Genomic DNA, 16,646 nt, shown 5'->3' with positions numbered 1-16,646 from the left:
CAAGAACTAATTTTTTTGATACAAACAACAAAAGAACAAAAACTTTTCTCCAGGTCATGCTCTATATTTTAAAGAGTAGTAGTCTATTTTTTCCTTTTGTAGGGCACCTTTAAGGAATTTTGGTGAAATTCTGTTCCTATTGTAGTCGATGGTAGTACTCCATTGACTTCAGAAGAGCCAGAATTTCTTCCTTGGTCTGTCTCCTCTCTCCCCCTCCCTGCCATGTTTTCTGATACGCGGATTATATTTGTCTAATCTAGCTTTTGCAGAGTTTGGGAAAATATATGCATACTGGGTGAGATGCATATCGTATATTTAGTTTATCTGATTCTTTTTACTAAATCTTCTTTTAGTAACCCCCCCACCCTGTAGTTTTATATTTAGGAATTTCACATGGACCATTCCAGAAGGTTGAAATGCCATTCAGCCTTTGAAAAGAGTTCATGAAGGATCAGTGTCTACAGCCTACTTTGCTTGGGATTCTCAGTCAAGAGGCAAAGGTGTCTACTTCCATAGTGCTCCACTTTCAGGGACTGTGGTCCTCCTGAAATGGTCAGGAAATGCCCAGTAACCTCAAATGAGAATTGAGGTATCAAGTTGTCACAGCAGGAAAGGGAGATAGCAACAGCCTGTCAAGAATAAAATATTTGTATTGTCGTATAAATTTATGGAGCAACAGTAGCACCAACGTCTATTCTGTAGCTCCTGAATGCTTATACTTTGCATGGCAATTGGGGCCATTTTAGCATAGTATGCTCATGTCCTTATACCTGGAACACACAAAGTAAGAAATAGCATCTGCAAGAAATGGTATAGAAATAGGAACTTCCTTGAATTTTGAAATTAACCATTTACTTTTTTTTGTTCTAGGAATGTTTGGGTATCCATAATGTCACAAAACCTGTGTCTTCTATTTGTCATGGAGTTCACTTTCTTCTTCATCCAAAAGTTTTATATGAAATCTGTACATTTGGCCTCCAGGAGTCCCAAAATGAGGTATAATGTTAAATGTCAACCCATAAGATTTTTTTTTATGCATGAAGGAATGATCCATCTCATATCCTCAGTGGTGTTTTCAGTTTTCCACTGAGAGATGGAAAGATAATTTTAACTTCAGGAATTGTAACAAAAGAGTTAAAAGTACCTTTTACTAAGAAAATAATAATAAAACCGAGAAATAAAGTTATTAATTACACTGCTTAGTTTCTTACATACACAGCTTCTCTGTATATAAAGTTGTTCAGTAAAGGATTCTTTCCTGTACATGTACTAACATACAAATGAAATTAACCTGGTTTATATGATTAAATAAAAACCTCCTCTAATGCATTGATTTTATTTGGAAGATATAGTAAAGAAGAATATGTTTTGTTTTTAATCTTATTATCCTGACTAGCAAAATATCAATTTGCAAAATAATACTTTAAATACTAGTATAATGAAGTCTGTGAAGTGCCTATAAAGTTTAGTGAAGGGGTAAATGGATATTCTCTGAAGAATAAAGACAGTATTTTTTTAAATGTTGGTTACCCTTTGAATTTGTATTAACAGCAAATAATCTTAGGTCCTGATTCATCAAACACTTCTATGTTTGCTTAAATTTAAGCGTGTGAATAGTTCTGTTAAAAGAAAAGGAACTCCCATGTGCTTATAGTTAAACTTCATGTGTAAATGTTTGAAGGATTGGGTTCATAATTTATATTCATTCCCTGGATCTAATTTAGAACTGCTGTGAATGAATTGAAATCTAGTTGAAATCAATGTAGTTGTACCTACTTTCTAGCAGATTTGGATTTGTACTGTTGTCTGTTGATGGTTAAGGATTCCCTTAAAACTATATGCAAGCAACATTTAACAGCTTTCTTTAGCTGCAAATTTGCTGAAAAGCATTATTTCAAAGATTAATATCTTTAAGAAATTTAAGTCAAATTTTGTTGGAATATATACATTTTGTGCGTGAGTTTTTTAATATTGTATTTTCTAAAAGAGCAAGTACTGTAAAAGCTGTGTTATCCGGCACTTTATCAACTGGAAAGCTCTAAAAACCGGCATTTCTGATATCCATTAAAAGTCCAGTTGGTGCGGGGCCGGCAGGCTTCCTACCTGGCTCTGTGCGCTTCCCCGGAAGCGGCGACATGTCCCTGCTGCTCCTAAGTGGAAAAACGGCCATGGGGGATGTGCATTGCCCCTGCCCTTCCCCGAGCACTGGCTCCTCAGCTCGCATTGGCCAGGAACTGCGCCAATGGGAGCTGCAGGGGTGGTGCATGTGGGCAGAGATACTGACAATTTTGGGGAAACATCTGAGTCAAGAAATGAATAAAAAACAACCCTTTCCCAGGAAAAGTACATTTTGACAAAATAGCATTTTGTCACATTCATCACCAGCTTTAGCTAGTGGTGCTGTGAAATGTGAGTGAAATACAGGTGTTTGCATTGTTTGTGAATCTCTTCCTTCAGACAGTCCTATTGACAACTCAAAACAAAGTAATACGATGTTGAGTTGTGAGCTTAATGTGTCTAGGGATTAATAGAAGTGCATATCTCTTCTCTGAAGAATACTATGAAATTTTTTTTCTAAATTTCTGTCTCTAATTATTCATAAATAATTCAGAAAAAAAATTGTATGTATATAAAAACACATGTATGTATATAAAAACACACGAGACAGAGAGAGAGAAGATTTAAATGTCAATTAAGTGTTTTGCTGGCATAATACTTTTGACTGTTTTCTTGAAGAAAGACACATGGTCATGCAACTATCTTTAAATCACTCTGGGGAAAAAACAGTATGTCATGGAGATTGAGAATTAAATGTTCCAGAGAAGTACAGTCACATAAGAAGGGAAAGAGAACTTGTTGTATAAAGCCAGAGACTGAAAGAAAGTAAGAAAGAGGCCAATAGGTGTCTGAGTTCATAGTGACTAATTTCTCTTAATGAATACTACTTTCAGTGCTTGGAAAGAGTCATTAGAATTTGAAAAGAATATGAATCAAAGATTGGGGGGGGAAGTTATGGACAAAAGGGAATAATGGGATTTGACAAACCTAAAAAAATGTCAGAATGTAACATGTATCTTTTCATATTCTTCACAGAACTTTTTTTTCTTTTTAAGTAGAATGTCCAGTGCCATAACAGCCACTTGATAGCTAAGCTGTAAGTGCATTAAAACTTTAAGAGTCTAATTGTGGCTTTAACCACTAGTGTAAATAGGAGGTGGTGCAGAGTTTGCATTGCCACATGTACTGGTTGCAGAGGAATTGTTCAGGAAGAGCAGTCCCTCCCCTCATGGCTACATGCCAAAGTTGCCTCAGTTTTGAACCATCATTTAGAGTGGTTGAGCCTGTTACCTTTGGTGCAACCAACCTGCTCTGTGGAATGAACAATGGCCTCACCTCCTTCCGTCTCTTGCCCTTTTGGGATGAATGGAGGGAATATACCCTCTGAGCTCTGAGACTAAGGGTTTCAAGTCCTTGCATGAACTGTATAAAGGAGAAGAAACTCCTTGCTTGTTCCCTCTTTTTGTTGTCTCCTGTAAGGGTCTTTTGCAATCTAAGCTCAAGTGTGGAAGACAATACTAAACTAGCAAGTAATAGATTCTAATGCATATTGATTACATTTCAAGTGTTTTCTCCTTCAAAACCTACTTTAGAAAGCACAGCTTAATTTCATACTGTGGGATCAACAAATTCTTTTTTCTTTATTACATTATTTTATTCTTTGTTGTTGAGCAGGTGAACTCTGCTGCCAAGGCCATTCTCATGTATCTCCTGCAGGGGCGATTGATGATGACAACACTGACCTGGAACAAGTTTATTGAAGCCCTCTATCCCATCATTCCAATTTTACAGGTACCTGCAGCTTTTTTTAAAGCACAGTTTGTCTTGAGCTGAGGTTAATTACTTTACCATAAAAACACTTACACTGCAACATTGTCATGTTACACAAGGAGAAGAAAATTCAGCAAGGTAGAGGGTGGAATAGATGAGCAAGTAATAGTCACCTGAGCAGGCCAAAATGTAAGGGTTTTAAATAGGGGACAGTTTTGTATGTTTCCTAAGCAGATATGGGAAGTTCATTGCAATTGAAGAATCTGGTTCAGACTGTAGAGATAAGATAAAATGACGAATCATTCTTCCCTGTGTCAATTCACAACCCAGCTCTCTCCATCAGCCCAAATTCTTGCCTCCAGGTTCAGGAAAACTGAAACTTTAATGTATTTCTAACATATATCTCAAAGTATTTTTTACAAGAGTTCTATCTGCCTTTTAAACCTTCCAGACCAGAGGAACACTAAAACAAAACGAAAAACACCAAACGGTAAATGGAAAAAATCCCAGAAGCTTTCCCTTAGGAAATCTTCTTAAGATCAGGGTCTCGTATACCACAGTTTTTGGAGCTTTAGTCTTTTTGTTTTTATTCTATTATTTGTCTGCTTTGTTTTGCCTGAAAGATCTTAATGTAAAAGAAAATACTACGGTGTTTTATTGCAGTTAAACAACATTCTCATCTTTCAGAATGGAAAAATACCAAAGTGTCTGTCTTTCTTGTCAGTGATTTGATGTATAGATTAGAGAACAAAAAGTTGTGCAGTAGCTAACCACATGATCTTATGTTTCTCTTATGCTCCCTCCTCCTTTTGCTTGTCATAGGATTTATTTAGACTATCAATTAACTACAAAATTCAAAATGTATTAACTAGCACAACTATATGTGAAATTGAACACAACTGGGAACAAATATTTGTGTCCTGCAACAAATGTTTGTGAAGTGCCTATGGTAGAAATTACAATTGTATTAGTTAATATGTAGTCATTAACACTTGTTAGAACATGACTGAAAATTCCAGTGTAGATGAACACACATTCTCTTATGGCATACTGCTCAAATTAGATTGCAAACTTTTTGAGGGAGGAACTGTATTTTACTGTTTATGTAGCATCTAGTATAATGGACTCCAATATAGTTTGGTGCCTGCCGGCGCTACTACAAAATAGATTGTAAAAGTAATAAAGATCTGGCCATTTTTGCTTTATTTTCCCTCATTGTTTTTTGCGTCACTGAGTTTGGACATCTGTGGGAGGTTCCTGATTATTCAAATTTCATGTAACTTAGACCTAAATACAGACCTAAATATGCTTCATATCTTTTGGTACAAATTGGCTGTCGTCCTCCATTAGGGTGGCATGCCTTTTTGAAACTTCTGTTTTCTTGATTAAACATAATTAATGACCCTTACTGTCCTGAGACCTTCAGGCAGTCTCCATGCTTTGCTTTTTAAGTCAGGATTTGTCTACACTGGAACTGTGGGTATGATTTGCCACTTGTGTAGATGTACCCACGCTAGCTGTGCTTTAGCTAACTTGCTAAAACCATCAGTGCTGATGCAGTAGCACGGGCTTTAGCAAGGTGTGTCCAAGCGTCCCCTTCCTCATCCCCGCACCTCCCTATGTATGTACTTGCTGGTGCAGCCTGTGCTCCCACAGCCTCACTGCTGTTTTTAGCAAACTAGCTAGAGTACAACTGGTGTGGGTATGTCTACACAAGCTATAGGTTGTATCCGTGCTGCAGTGTGGACATGCTCTTAAGCGGTAATGTACAGTGAACCCCGATTGCTGATTTGCCCCAGAGATGTCTTCTGCAGTGTCCATTCCCTCTCATTGGACACTCTCATAAATACTACGTTTGCTGCCTCCAAAGAGGCAATGCACACACCAGCCTATTAGACTAGCTGAAGACTCTCACTTCACTTTAGTACACTGCACTGAGATGGTTTATAATTAAACAAGAATAAGTCCGCAGACTATGTCTAAGATTTCCAAAGGGGTCCATACCTCCATTTGAAATTTTTTAGGGGTCTGCAAATAAAAAAATAGGTTAAAAACCATGGCTGTAGCCCTCCAGACTTGAGGATCCAACGTTCACAGGCTCAAAGGGTGCTGTGACCCCTAAGTGATGGATAACTAAAATGTCTCTTTGCTCTTATAGTACCCAAAGTCCATTGTCTCAGCCTCAAGAGTCAGGAAGGATTTCTGGGGTGCTTGCTAAGGTGCCGCTTGTTAGCTTGATTGCTTTGTTTACCTTATGTGTAAATATTCTTTCCTTGCCCTCTGCCTGTAATCAAGCCAGTCAGACAGTTGAATCCACATACCTTTGTCTAAGGCAGACTGGATTTATGCACTGCCTCCAAAACACATTTTAAGAACATATTTCCCACACAAACATACACATCTTTGTACACAAACTGTACATACATCAAGCGATGATATTTGGGACCAGCTTGTCACCAGTTTATGTATGATACTTTATGGCATACCTTTTAGATACACACTATGACAACAGTGTTTGTGGAGGGGATAGTGAATATGTCAGGCCTGATGTGAGTTACAATATGGTTGGCCTTCTGCTAGTGGGCATTGATGAACTCTTACAGTCACACCTGGTTTTTGTGGAAGCATTTTATTTTGCAGAATTAAAATGATTTAACTTTATTAAAAAAAGTGATAGTTGCTTAAATAGTCCCCCACCTTCTATTGTTTTAAGGTAGGTGGCGTCCTATTTTTTAAGACACTGGGTCGTGAGAATTTAACTTTGGGGTGTTCTGGAAAGGTAATCATTGTCTAGACTTGAATTAGAAAGTGTGTGAGGCAATTCCTTCCCCAGATGTGCTTAGAGGGAAGAAGCATGCGCTTAGAGGGAAGGGCTTGCTTTATGTGCACTTCCAAGACTGTTTCATTTGAAGTACTTAGTACAATTCAATATAATCTTACCTAGAAAACATACAGTTTCCATTCATATGGTTTTGTTTTTTGTCAAAAGTAGACATGCTTGTTTCTTAATTAAGCAAACTGGTGAATAGGTTTTTAAATGTTTTTAGGGTTATGCAGATACAGAAGAGACACTGGGTACCCACATCCTGAGTCTAAGCAAAACATCTTCTGACAAAGGAGAAGGGATTCTCCCTAGAACTACTAGATTAAGGGCTGCTCTACGACTTCTCTTCTCAAAAAAGCAGTTGTGAGTAGTAATGTCCTGTAATAATTTCAGCATGTGATTGATGTATGATATTAGCAAGTCTAACCTAAACTGTTAAAACTTATTCCATTGATTTACAGTGAGGGCTGATTTGAAATGTTGTGGGTAAATGATTAATTCAATAGCTCAGACATAGGTGAGAGGTTTATTGCAGGAGTGGGTGGGTGAGATTCTGTGGCCTGCATTGTGCAGGAGGTCAGACTTGATGATCATAATGGTCCCTTCTGACCTTAATATCTATGAATCTTAAACATTATCAGTGTGTTTTCTGACATTTTCTAACTCTGTATATATATCTGAAGAGCTAAAATGCCCCACTGAAAAGAACCATTATCCTTAGTACTTTGTTTCCTTAGAGTCCGTTCTGTGGCACTGAAACATCTAACATTCCATCTCATGAATGAAGAAGGGGCCAGCCTGAAGCGCCCTCTTTTGCATGGTTGTGTTCTCTCCAGTGTTCCTAACTTGTTTATTGTGGAAAGACCTATTGAGCTGAAGTTGGATGATACAAAAGAGTCAATTTTTAAGGTGACCAAAATATCTTTTTAGCGTATTTTGTCGTTCTGTCCTTTTTGAACTGCTGATTAACGTCATGTGAGAAGGCTGCTGCATGTCAGTTATTTCACCTTCTGCAGGTTGCAGTAATCTTTTCCCTTGAATTGTCTTGCACCTTAAAAATAAGACTGCCAGAGAACCTCTACCCTACAAACTTTAAGAGTAGCTTTTATGTTATAAGATATGTAATGGGGTCGCCTCTCACAAGTGCCCCCTTGTGGTCTGGTGTGAGCCTTCCATTTCTTAGTTGTTGGCATCCACCTTTTGCGAGTGCCCCCCCTTCCGCCGCCAGTGGTTTTTTTGATGTGTCTTCAATGACTCAGCCCTCTGGCTGAGTCTCACACACTGTCTTCCACCAAGGCTTCCCCCCAGAGACACTGCCCTCTATAACAGTCTAACAGGGCCCATCGCAGTACTCTCCATTGGGGTGTCCTTTTCGGCAGCCCTCCCTAGGCTCAATCTTTAACCAGACCAATAGGGCCCATCGTGGTACCCTTGCTTGGTCTGGCTAGTTTCTGGGCTCAGTCCTTGCTTGGTCCCTGCAGCCACCCAGGAGCTCCTTCTTAGCTTCTCTGATCTTCGGCAGTCCTTCCTGGTCTCAGCCCTGCCCACACTGAGCTGTCTGTGGTCCTGTTGCTCTTCCAGCCAGCCAGGAACCCAGCCCTCTGTCTTTCAGCTCCAGGAAGCAACTGACTGCTCTGTCTCGGCTGCTTTTCGTATGGCCCTCGTGACCTCTGGTTGGCCGTCCAGCAGCCCCTCTGATTGGCTGCTTCCTCTGCAGCCACTCTAGGCTGCCTGGAGTACTTCTCCTCTGCTTTCTGGGGCACGGTGAGGCAGGGCCATGAGGCCTCCAGCAGGGGGCCTCTGGACCTAGTCCACCCCATCACAAGGTGTAACATTGAATGAGACATGGGTTCACTTACTACTCAGCTTCACTAGATTTTACCCTGTGCAGATAAGTTAGCGTTAGCTCCACAAATGCAAAGTGGATGTACTTAGCTGCACACTATAATAGCTTATCACACTTGTTAAAATTCTATTGTGCATGAGTAGAACATTTTTTCAAACGGTCATGGTTCTGTTAAATCAAAACTATCTTTTACTAGAATACTCAAAGGCACTTTTCATTGTGAAATATTTCCAGACCAAATGTCAAGTGTCTGCCTCTGGCCACTTGTGCTGCTGGGAAACAAAAGATTACAAGACTTTTCTAATCATGGGAAAAGTGTACCTTTTAAAAAATCTCTCCTTTCACTCAAACAGCTGCTCAGTTGCTCAGTTTCCAAAAAATATTCTCATTGGGTAGTCTGTCTAGATAATCTCAGCCCAAAAAATTAAAATTTTATGATGAAGATATGAACAATTGAAATGGGATTAATACATAAACAACCACGTAACCTTTGGTAATAGTGTTAGGTAGTTCCTACTATAATTTTTTAATAATACAGGCTGACATCAAAGCAAATGTCAGAGTTCTCTTCGTACTGTCATCTTGTCTTTAGCTGTGTTTTTGCTTCAAGTTGAACAAAATTCCATAGATCCACGTTCTCACAGTTATTCTCACAATCATGGAAGGAATTCCCATGGAAAGTAACTTTGGCGTAGAATGCATGATTATCATATACAGTAGCGTCCACTATGTGCTGGCTTCTTTTGAGACACTCAAGGAGTTTCTGCTCCATAGAGCTGATAATGTAAGGATAGACAGACAAGTAAACAGGTTAAGGGAAGGGGAAAAACAGCAGGCCCTTAGGTAGGTGCAATATCTGCTGCAGAAGATATAGATAGGTGAACATCTCATGCTTTCTGGGAGACCAACAGGTAAATATATACCTTTTTGGTCATATTACTGTATGTTGAAACTTGCTGAAAACCATTTAATATCCCAGCTGCTTATGTTGTGCAACCTCAAACCCAAATAACAGATGCTTGTAATCCAGGATAAGACAGGTGCAAAACAGTTCCTTACCATACAAGCAAATCCTACATCTATAATATAAGATAAAATCCAGGACCTACTTGTGGCTGTTGGGCTCTAGATTAGAAGTTCATGGTCTGCAGGAAACTGATGGAAGCAAATAGCAACCAATAAAATAAATCAAAATGTTAAATGAGTTGTGAAAGATGACATTCTTCCTCCAGTGTAAAAATAATGTAGCCACTCAGTTTACCATTGATTTTTTTTTAAAAATGTAAGATCTAAAATCTCTCTGTATATGTTGAACTTAATAGCTGACCTAAACACAAGCCATTTTAGAGAGTCTTTTTCATTTAGCTAAAACTATACTGCATTGAAATGTCAAGTAGTGAACATGTCAATGTAGTGAACATAGGATCTAGGACTATTGACTCTAATTCCCTGCTATTGTAGGTAACTACGTCACATAATCATGAATATATGCATGTAATAATAATGTACGTTACCGCACTTGTTAATTACACAAGAAGAATGAGTATGAGTATGTCAGGGTTCCCTCCCCCTTCTGAACTCTAGGGTACAGATGTGGGGACCCGCATGAAAGACCCTCTAAGCTTATTTTTACCAGCTTAGGTTAAAAACTTTCCCAAGGCACAAATTTCACCTTGTCCTTGAACAGTATGCTGCCACCACCAAGTGATTTAGACAAATAACAGGGAAAGGACCACTTGGAGTTCCTATTTCCCCAAAATATCCCCCCAAGCCCTTACACACCCTTTCCTGGGGAGGTTTGAGAATAAACAAGATGAGCACAAACCAGCCTTGGATTTTTAAGACCCAAAAAACCCAATCAGAGTCTTAAAAATCAGAACTGTATTAGAAGAATGAAAAAAAGATAAGAGAACAACTCTGTAAAGATCAGAATGGAAGATAATCTTACAGGCAGTCAGATTCAAAACATAGAGAATCCCTCTTGGCAAAAACTTAAGTTACAAAAAGACACAAAAACAGGAATACACATTTCCTCCAGCACAGCAAATTTCACAAGCCAAAACAAAGAAAACCGAATGCATTTTCTAGCTAGATTACTTACTAACTTTACAGGAGTTGGGGGGCTTACATCCTTGATCTGTTCTCGGCAAAGGTATCACACAGACAGAAAAAAGGCTTTCCCGCCCCCCTCCAGATTTGAAAGTATCTTGTCCCCTCATTGGTCATTTTGGGTCAGGTGCCAGCCAGATTACCTGAGCTTCTTAAACCTTTACAGGTAAAAGGACTTTACCTCTGGCCAGGAGGGATTTTAGAGCACTGTATACAGAAAGGTGGTTAGCCTTCCATTTATATTTATGACAGAATATAAATACTTTTTTGAAATGTCTGTTTTTGCATACTTTAAAAAACAATGGGCATGATACGTTGTTGTTGTTGTTTCCAATTGCTACATTCTGGAAATTGTTAATTTTTTGTTCCCCAAGAAATGCTTTAGAAGCTCAGTAAATCAGACCATGATCAGTTCTGAGTGAATATATATATGCTGCTTGTAAGGATTTTTAGAATGGATCCTAGTCACATTTTATTTAGATCGTTTGTTATATGTCCTACACTTTGAGGGAATCAGAGGGCTAGTTTTCCTGTTTAACTAAGAGACATATATTGTAATGTATTTCTAAATACAGTTTTGTTTTAATAGGATGAGGCAGTGGAAAAACTGTATGGTATTCTTACTTCTGACACCATTGACCTAGTTTTGAGAAAGTCTGCAGCAGAGCAGCTAGCTATAATTATGCAAGGTAAAGTGTTCTGGAAATATTGATTCATGTGCTGGTGAGCTGGTTTTCTGCTTGAAATGCTATTTTCAAAATTTAACTATGTAACTTCCCCTTATATTATCAGACCAATATTGCAAAACTGTCATGAAAATTTCACAGCCCAAGTTCAAGATTTACTTGCCTGCTCTTGTTATACTTGAGAATGAGGGATGTAGATTTTATTCTCCCATCGGGGGAAAAAAGAATGGCTCTACCTGGGTCAGAGGGCAAGTATAATTCTGCAAAGTTACGGTAAACCTAATGGTTGGGATTTAAAATAGGGCTTTTTAGATTGACCCAGTCAACATGTGTTTTCCTTCCTTTTTTTCCTTGAACTTTATCACCTAATTTATTCTTGTTTATTAGAGATAATGACACTGCAAAATTCCTGCATTTCCATGCTAGTTATTTCTGCTTGCGTGGAAGAGACCATTCTCTTTAGCAAAGAGTAGGGTTTTTTTTAGTGTTATCCAATTCTTGGCTGAGATTGTCACTTTTTAGATTATGAACTCTATTTTGTAGACTGCAGTATTTTCTTCAAGTGGGCGAGGTCAGTCTTTAACTTGATTATTATTAAGTTACACTTGAAAACACAAGCACTCACTGGAACAGTAGAGTCTTCTCTTACTGAAATGGTCTTGAGGCTTGGCTAACTCACTCTACATTACATTAACAAATTTATTTGAGCATAAGCTTTCGTGGGCTACAGCCCACTTCATCGGATGCATAGAATGGAACATATAGTAAGAAAATATATGAGAACATGAAAAGGTGGAAGTAGCCATACCAACTGTAAGAGGCTAATTAATTAAGATGAGCTATTATCAGCAGGAGAAGGGGAAAAAAAACCCTTTGTAATGATAATCAAGATGGCCCATTTAGACAGTTGACAAGACGGTGTGAGGATACTTAACATGGGGAAATAGATTCAATATGTGTAATGACCCAGCCACTCCCAGTCTCAATTCAAACCCAAGTTAATGGTATCTAGTTTGCATATTCATTCAAGCTCAGCAGTTTCTCGTTGGAGTCTGTTTTTAAAGCTTTTCTGTTGCAAAATTGCCACCCTTAAGTCTTTTACTGAGTGGCCAGAGAGGTTAAAGTGTTTTCACATCTGTGATCTTCCAGAAAACACCATCCTGGCCACTAGGGATATAGAAGCTCTCTACACCAACATTCCACACAAAGATGGACTACAAGCTATTAGGAACAGTATCCCAGATAAAGTCACGGCAAACCTGGTGGCTGACCTGTGAGACTTTGTCCTCACTCACAACTGTTTCACATTTGGGGACAATGTATACCTTCAAGTCAGTGGCACTGCTATGAGTACTCGCATGGCCCCACAGTATGCCAACATTTTTATGGCTGACTTAGAACAGCGTTTCCTCAGCTCTCGTCCCCTAATGCCCCTACTCTACTTGCGCTACATTGATGACATCTTCATCATCTGGACCCATGGAAGAGGAATTCCACTATGATTTCAACAATTTCCATCCCACCATCAACCTCAGCCTAGACCAATCCACACAAGCTGTCCATTTCCTGGACACTACTGTGCTAATAAGTGATGGTCACGCAAACACCACCCTATACCAGAAACCTATTGACTGTTTTACTTACCTACATGCCTCCAGCTTCCATCCAGGACACACCACACGATCCATTGTATATAGCCAAGCTCTTAGATACAACTGCATTTGCGTCAATTCCCTCAGACAGACACAAACGCCTACAAGCTCTCTGTCAAGCATTCTTAAAACTACAATACCCACCTGCTGAAGTGAAAAAACAGAAGAGTACCCAGAAGTCACCTACTACAGGACAGGCCCAACAAAGAAAATAACAGAACGCCACTAGCTGTCACTTTCAGCCCCCAACTAAAACCTCTCCAGCGCATCATCAAAGATCTACAACCTATCCTGAAAAATGATCCCTCACTCTCTCAGATCTTGTGAGACAGACCAGTCCTCACTTACAGACAGCCCCCCAACCTGAAGCAACCACACAACAAAAACACTAACCCAGGAACCTATCCTTACAGCAAAGGCCAATGCCAACTCTGTCCACATGTTTATTCAAGTGACACCATCATAGGACCTAATCACATTAGCCACCTGCACATCTACCAATGTGATATATGCCATCATGTGCCAGCAATGCCCCTCTGCCATGTACATTGGCCAAACCAGACTAAAGAATAAATGGACACAAATCTGACATTAGGAATCATAACATTCAAAAATCCATAGGAGAACACTTCAGCCTCTCTGGCCACTCAGTAACAGACTTAAAAGTGGCAATTTTGCTACAGAAAAGCTTCAAAAACAAACTCCAATGAGAAACTGCTGAGCTTGAATGAATATGCAAACTAGATACCATTAACTTGGGTTTGAATTGAGACTGGGAGTGGCTCGGTCATGACACGTATTTAATCTATTTCCCTTTGTTAAGTATCCTCAGACCTTCTTGTCAACTGTCTAAATGGACCATCTTGATTATCACTACAAAAGTTTTTTTTTCCTTCTGATAATAGCTCGTCTTAATTAGCCTCTGACAGTTGGTATGGCTACTTCAACCTTTTCATGTTCTCTGTATGTGTGTATGTGTGTATATATATATATCTTCTTACTATATGTTCCATTCTATGCATCCGATGAAGTGGGCTGTAGCCCATGAAAGCTTATGCTCTAATAAATTTGTTAGTCTCTAAGGTGCCACGAGTACCCCTGTTCTTTTTTCGGATACCGACTGACACAGCTGCTACTCTGAAACCTGTCACTCTACATTGCTGTGCCTGACTCAGAGTCGACAGCATAAGGAATAAGCTTTCCAAAAGTTTTTATAACTTGCCTTTTCCTCTCAGTTCAGTTAGATCTCCCCTTAAAGAATCTAGTAGAATGTTGAGGAGGTTGAGGGAAGGCAAGTAGCTATTGCTTTTATTTAAGAGAAGTGTTTTGTGAAAAAGCCTGACTGGGTCATTCACACCACCGGTCTCAACTGATGTGCCTGGGCACAGTAGAGCTTCAATTGCAGCTAACAAGGAGCAGTTTACATTAGCCTGATCTAGTCTAGGAAGCATGTGTACCAAAGGGGGTTCAGTCTGAATGAGGAGTTCCTTCTGTCTTTCTGAATTTATGTTCTTTGCTGGCCAGGACGTCAATGGTGGCTAGAGTTCAGCTAGATAATGTTCCTCACTCTGCTTAATCTTAAGAAGCTGCCTGCAATTAAAAGGGGCTGAAATGTCACTTGTGAGTTGGCAGAGGCTTTCACAGAATCAAGATTAGCTTCTGTGATTACACTGTCTATTATAATGAAGTTATAGACTCCCTGTTGTTTTTAATGTAGTAGATTTGGGGAGATGGTATCACAAATAAAAAAAATCTGTGGGAGCACAGGGAGAAAATATACAAATTTTGTTAAAGAACAAATTTAAGTGAAGGCATGCAAACGTTGAAGGGAACATTCTCTGGGTCAATACATGGTTCAGGTGCACTCAGTAGTCTGAACTCAGAGAGCTTCAGGCTTTATGTAGAGTGCACAGGTGCATTCCAAGAGTGGATCTGTACATAATCTATTCAAATTCCAGTTGCAGATAAGTACTGTTTCTTTCTCCTAGCAAGAAACCCTAGTAGTAGGAGTTAACTCAGTTTTCTACAATGAAAAGATACTGACATTTCAAATATCAAATTTGCATTTTCTTGGTAGGTCATATACATGCGTACAGTTCTTTTACATCTAGTGAAATACATTCCATGTTGGCTGTTGTAGTTTTCAACCTTTAGATAGGAAATACCAAGCATGACTCAGGGTGAAACTGCAGCTATTTTACTCAGCCCAATAATCTTAAATTCCCAAGAGAAGAATCTCTCTCATTTTAAAAACAAACAAAAAAAAACAGCCTCTGAAATACCTTCCTGAGTGTTTGATTACAGTTTTTATTTTTGAGCCAGGTGCTGTAGGTGGTGGTAATTGTACTGAAAAATAATTTCATTTGAGTATGTTTAAAAACTTACTGGTGTGTTAAGCAATGATAAACATTGTAAATATCCCAGGTGAAATCATGGTTCCATCAACCTCAGTGGGAGTTTCACCTAGCTTTCCATTTATTTTTTTATTTTAATTGTGGCAGCTCTAGGAACTCCTGTTATGGACCTGAGCCTCATGGCATTAGGCACAGTACAAACAGATAACAAAATGTCTCTCCACCAAAGAGTTTATCCTTGTCAATAAACCAATATTCAGAGTATTTAATAAAATAATCCAAGGGGTTGGTGTATGAAAGAGATTGGCAATGAGATACAGATCCTTTCACTTGAGGAATAATGGTAAAAATCATTCTCTGATGTCTCCTAGGTGCTGAGGGAAAATGAGTTCATGGTCTCTTACACTTAGTAGGCAGGTATCTATATCTCCACAACTACCATCATGACTGGCATAGTCATTGGCAGCCTCATTCCTGAGGTCAAGTGTTGATTGGGTGTGTAAACCGAACTTCCTTGTCACCCCTTGAGAATAGGTGTAAGACATGTTGAAAAGGCTTTGAGGAGGCTTGCACTGCTATTACCTGTGCTGTACCTATTCCGTGGCTAGAGGGCTTTAGCATTCAGTGATGTAACATTAGTACATCTCACCAGCATTAAAATAGTGTGCTCCCACCCAGGAAGTTAAATATAAAATTGGTGTGGAACTAATGGCTTTTGCTAATGCTTTTTTCTCTTACAGATGCCAAAATGCATGATGTTGTGAAAAAACTGGGTTTGATAGATAAGTTATTTGTTTACTTTACTGAATGTGTACACCGGGATGGCAAGGTAAAAATATTACCATGAGTTGTTTATTTTTGTAAATGTTGTGGTAAAAGCAGTAGAACTTGATATCTACCTCTTTTTTTTTTTAAGCACAGTCTTTAAGTACATTAATTACACTAATAACACGACCATCTAAGAACACAAGTATGTAATCTTGCTGTATGTTTGCTTTCTTCACTTGGCTTTTGCTTATGGTAGGTTCTCTATTAACTTAATCCATATGTGTAGTTAATATAGTTATCAAAATTGCGATGGAAGAATCTGCTATCCCCATTAACGCAGAATCATAGAAATGGTCTGGAAGGGACTTCAAGAGGTCATCAAGTCCAGCCCTTTCTGGTGAGGCAGGACCAAGTAAGCCTAGACCATTCCTGACAGATTTTGCCCAATCTGTTCTTAAAAACCTCCAGCAGTGGGTACCTTGGAATCCTGTTCTTCAATTTAGTTACCCTTCTAGTTAGTTTTTCCTAATACCTAAACTAAATCTCCCTTGCTACACATTAACCCATTGCTTCTTGTCC

At 38.9% G+C, this 16,646-nt stretch overlaps 1 protein-coding gene across 12 annotated transcripts in view; it reads left to right on the top strand.

Moving 5' to 3' along the window:
* The window catches only part of RTTN (rotatin), a 151,048-nt gene that overhangs the window by 32,107 nt on the left and 102,295 nt on the right, over positions 1-16,646 (top strand). For all 12 annotated transcript variants that reach the window (XR_007355250.2, XR_007355252.2, XR_007355251.2 and 9 more), the window contains 6 exons: positions 871-996; positions 3,733-3,849; positions 6,876-7,015; positions 7,390-7,561; positions 11,197-11,296; positions 16,040-16,128. Coding sequence is in view for 9 of the 12 variants with exons in the window: in XM_075125328.1 (XP_074981429.1) it covers positions 871-996; positions 3,733-3,849; positions 6,876-7,015; positions 7,390-7,561; positions 11,197-11,296; positions 16,040-16,128 (744 nt within the window). In the remaining 3 variants the exon portion in view is untranslated. The remainder of the gene's footprint in view (positions 1-870; positions 997-3,732; positions 3,850-6,875; positions 7,016-7,389; positions 7,562-11,196; positions 11,297-16,039; positions 16,129-16,646) is intronic.

The sequence above is a fragment of the Caretta caretta genome, chromosome 2 (genome assembly GCF_965140235.1).
Source record: "Caretta caretta isolate rCarCar2 chromosome 2, rCarCar1.hap1, whole genome shotgun sequence".
NCBI classification, from domain to species: Eukaryota; Metazoa; Chordata; order Testudines; family Cheloniidae; genus Caretta; species Caretta caretta.
Note: the sequence above shows the minus strand (reverse complement) of the source record. Positions and strands in the feature narration are given on the sequence as shown.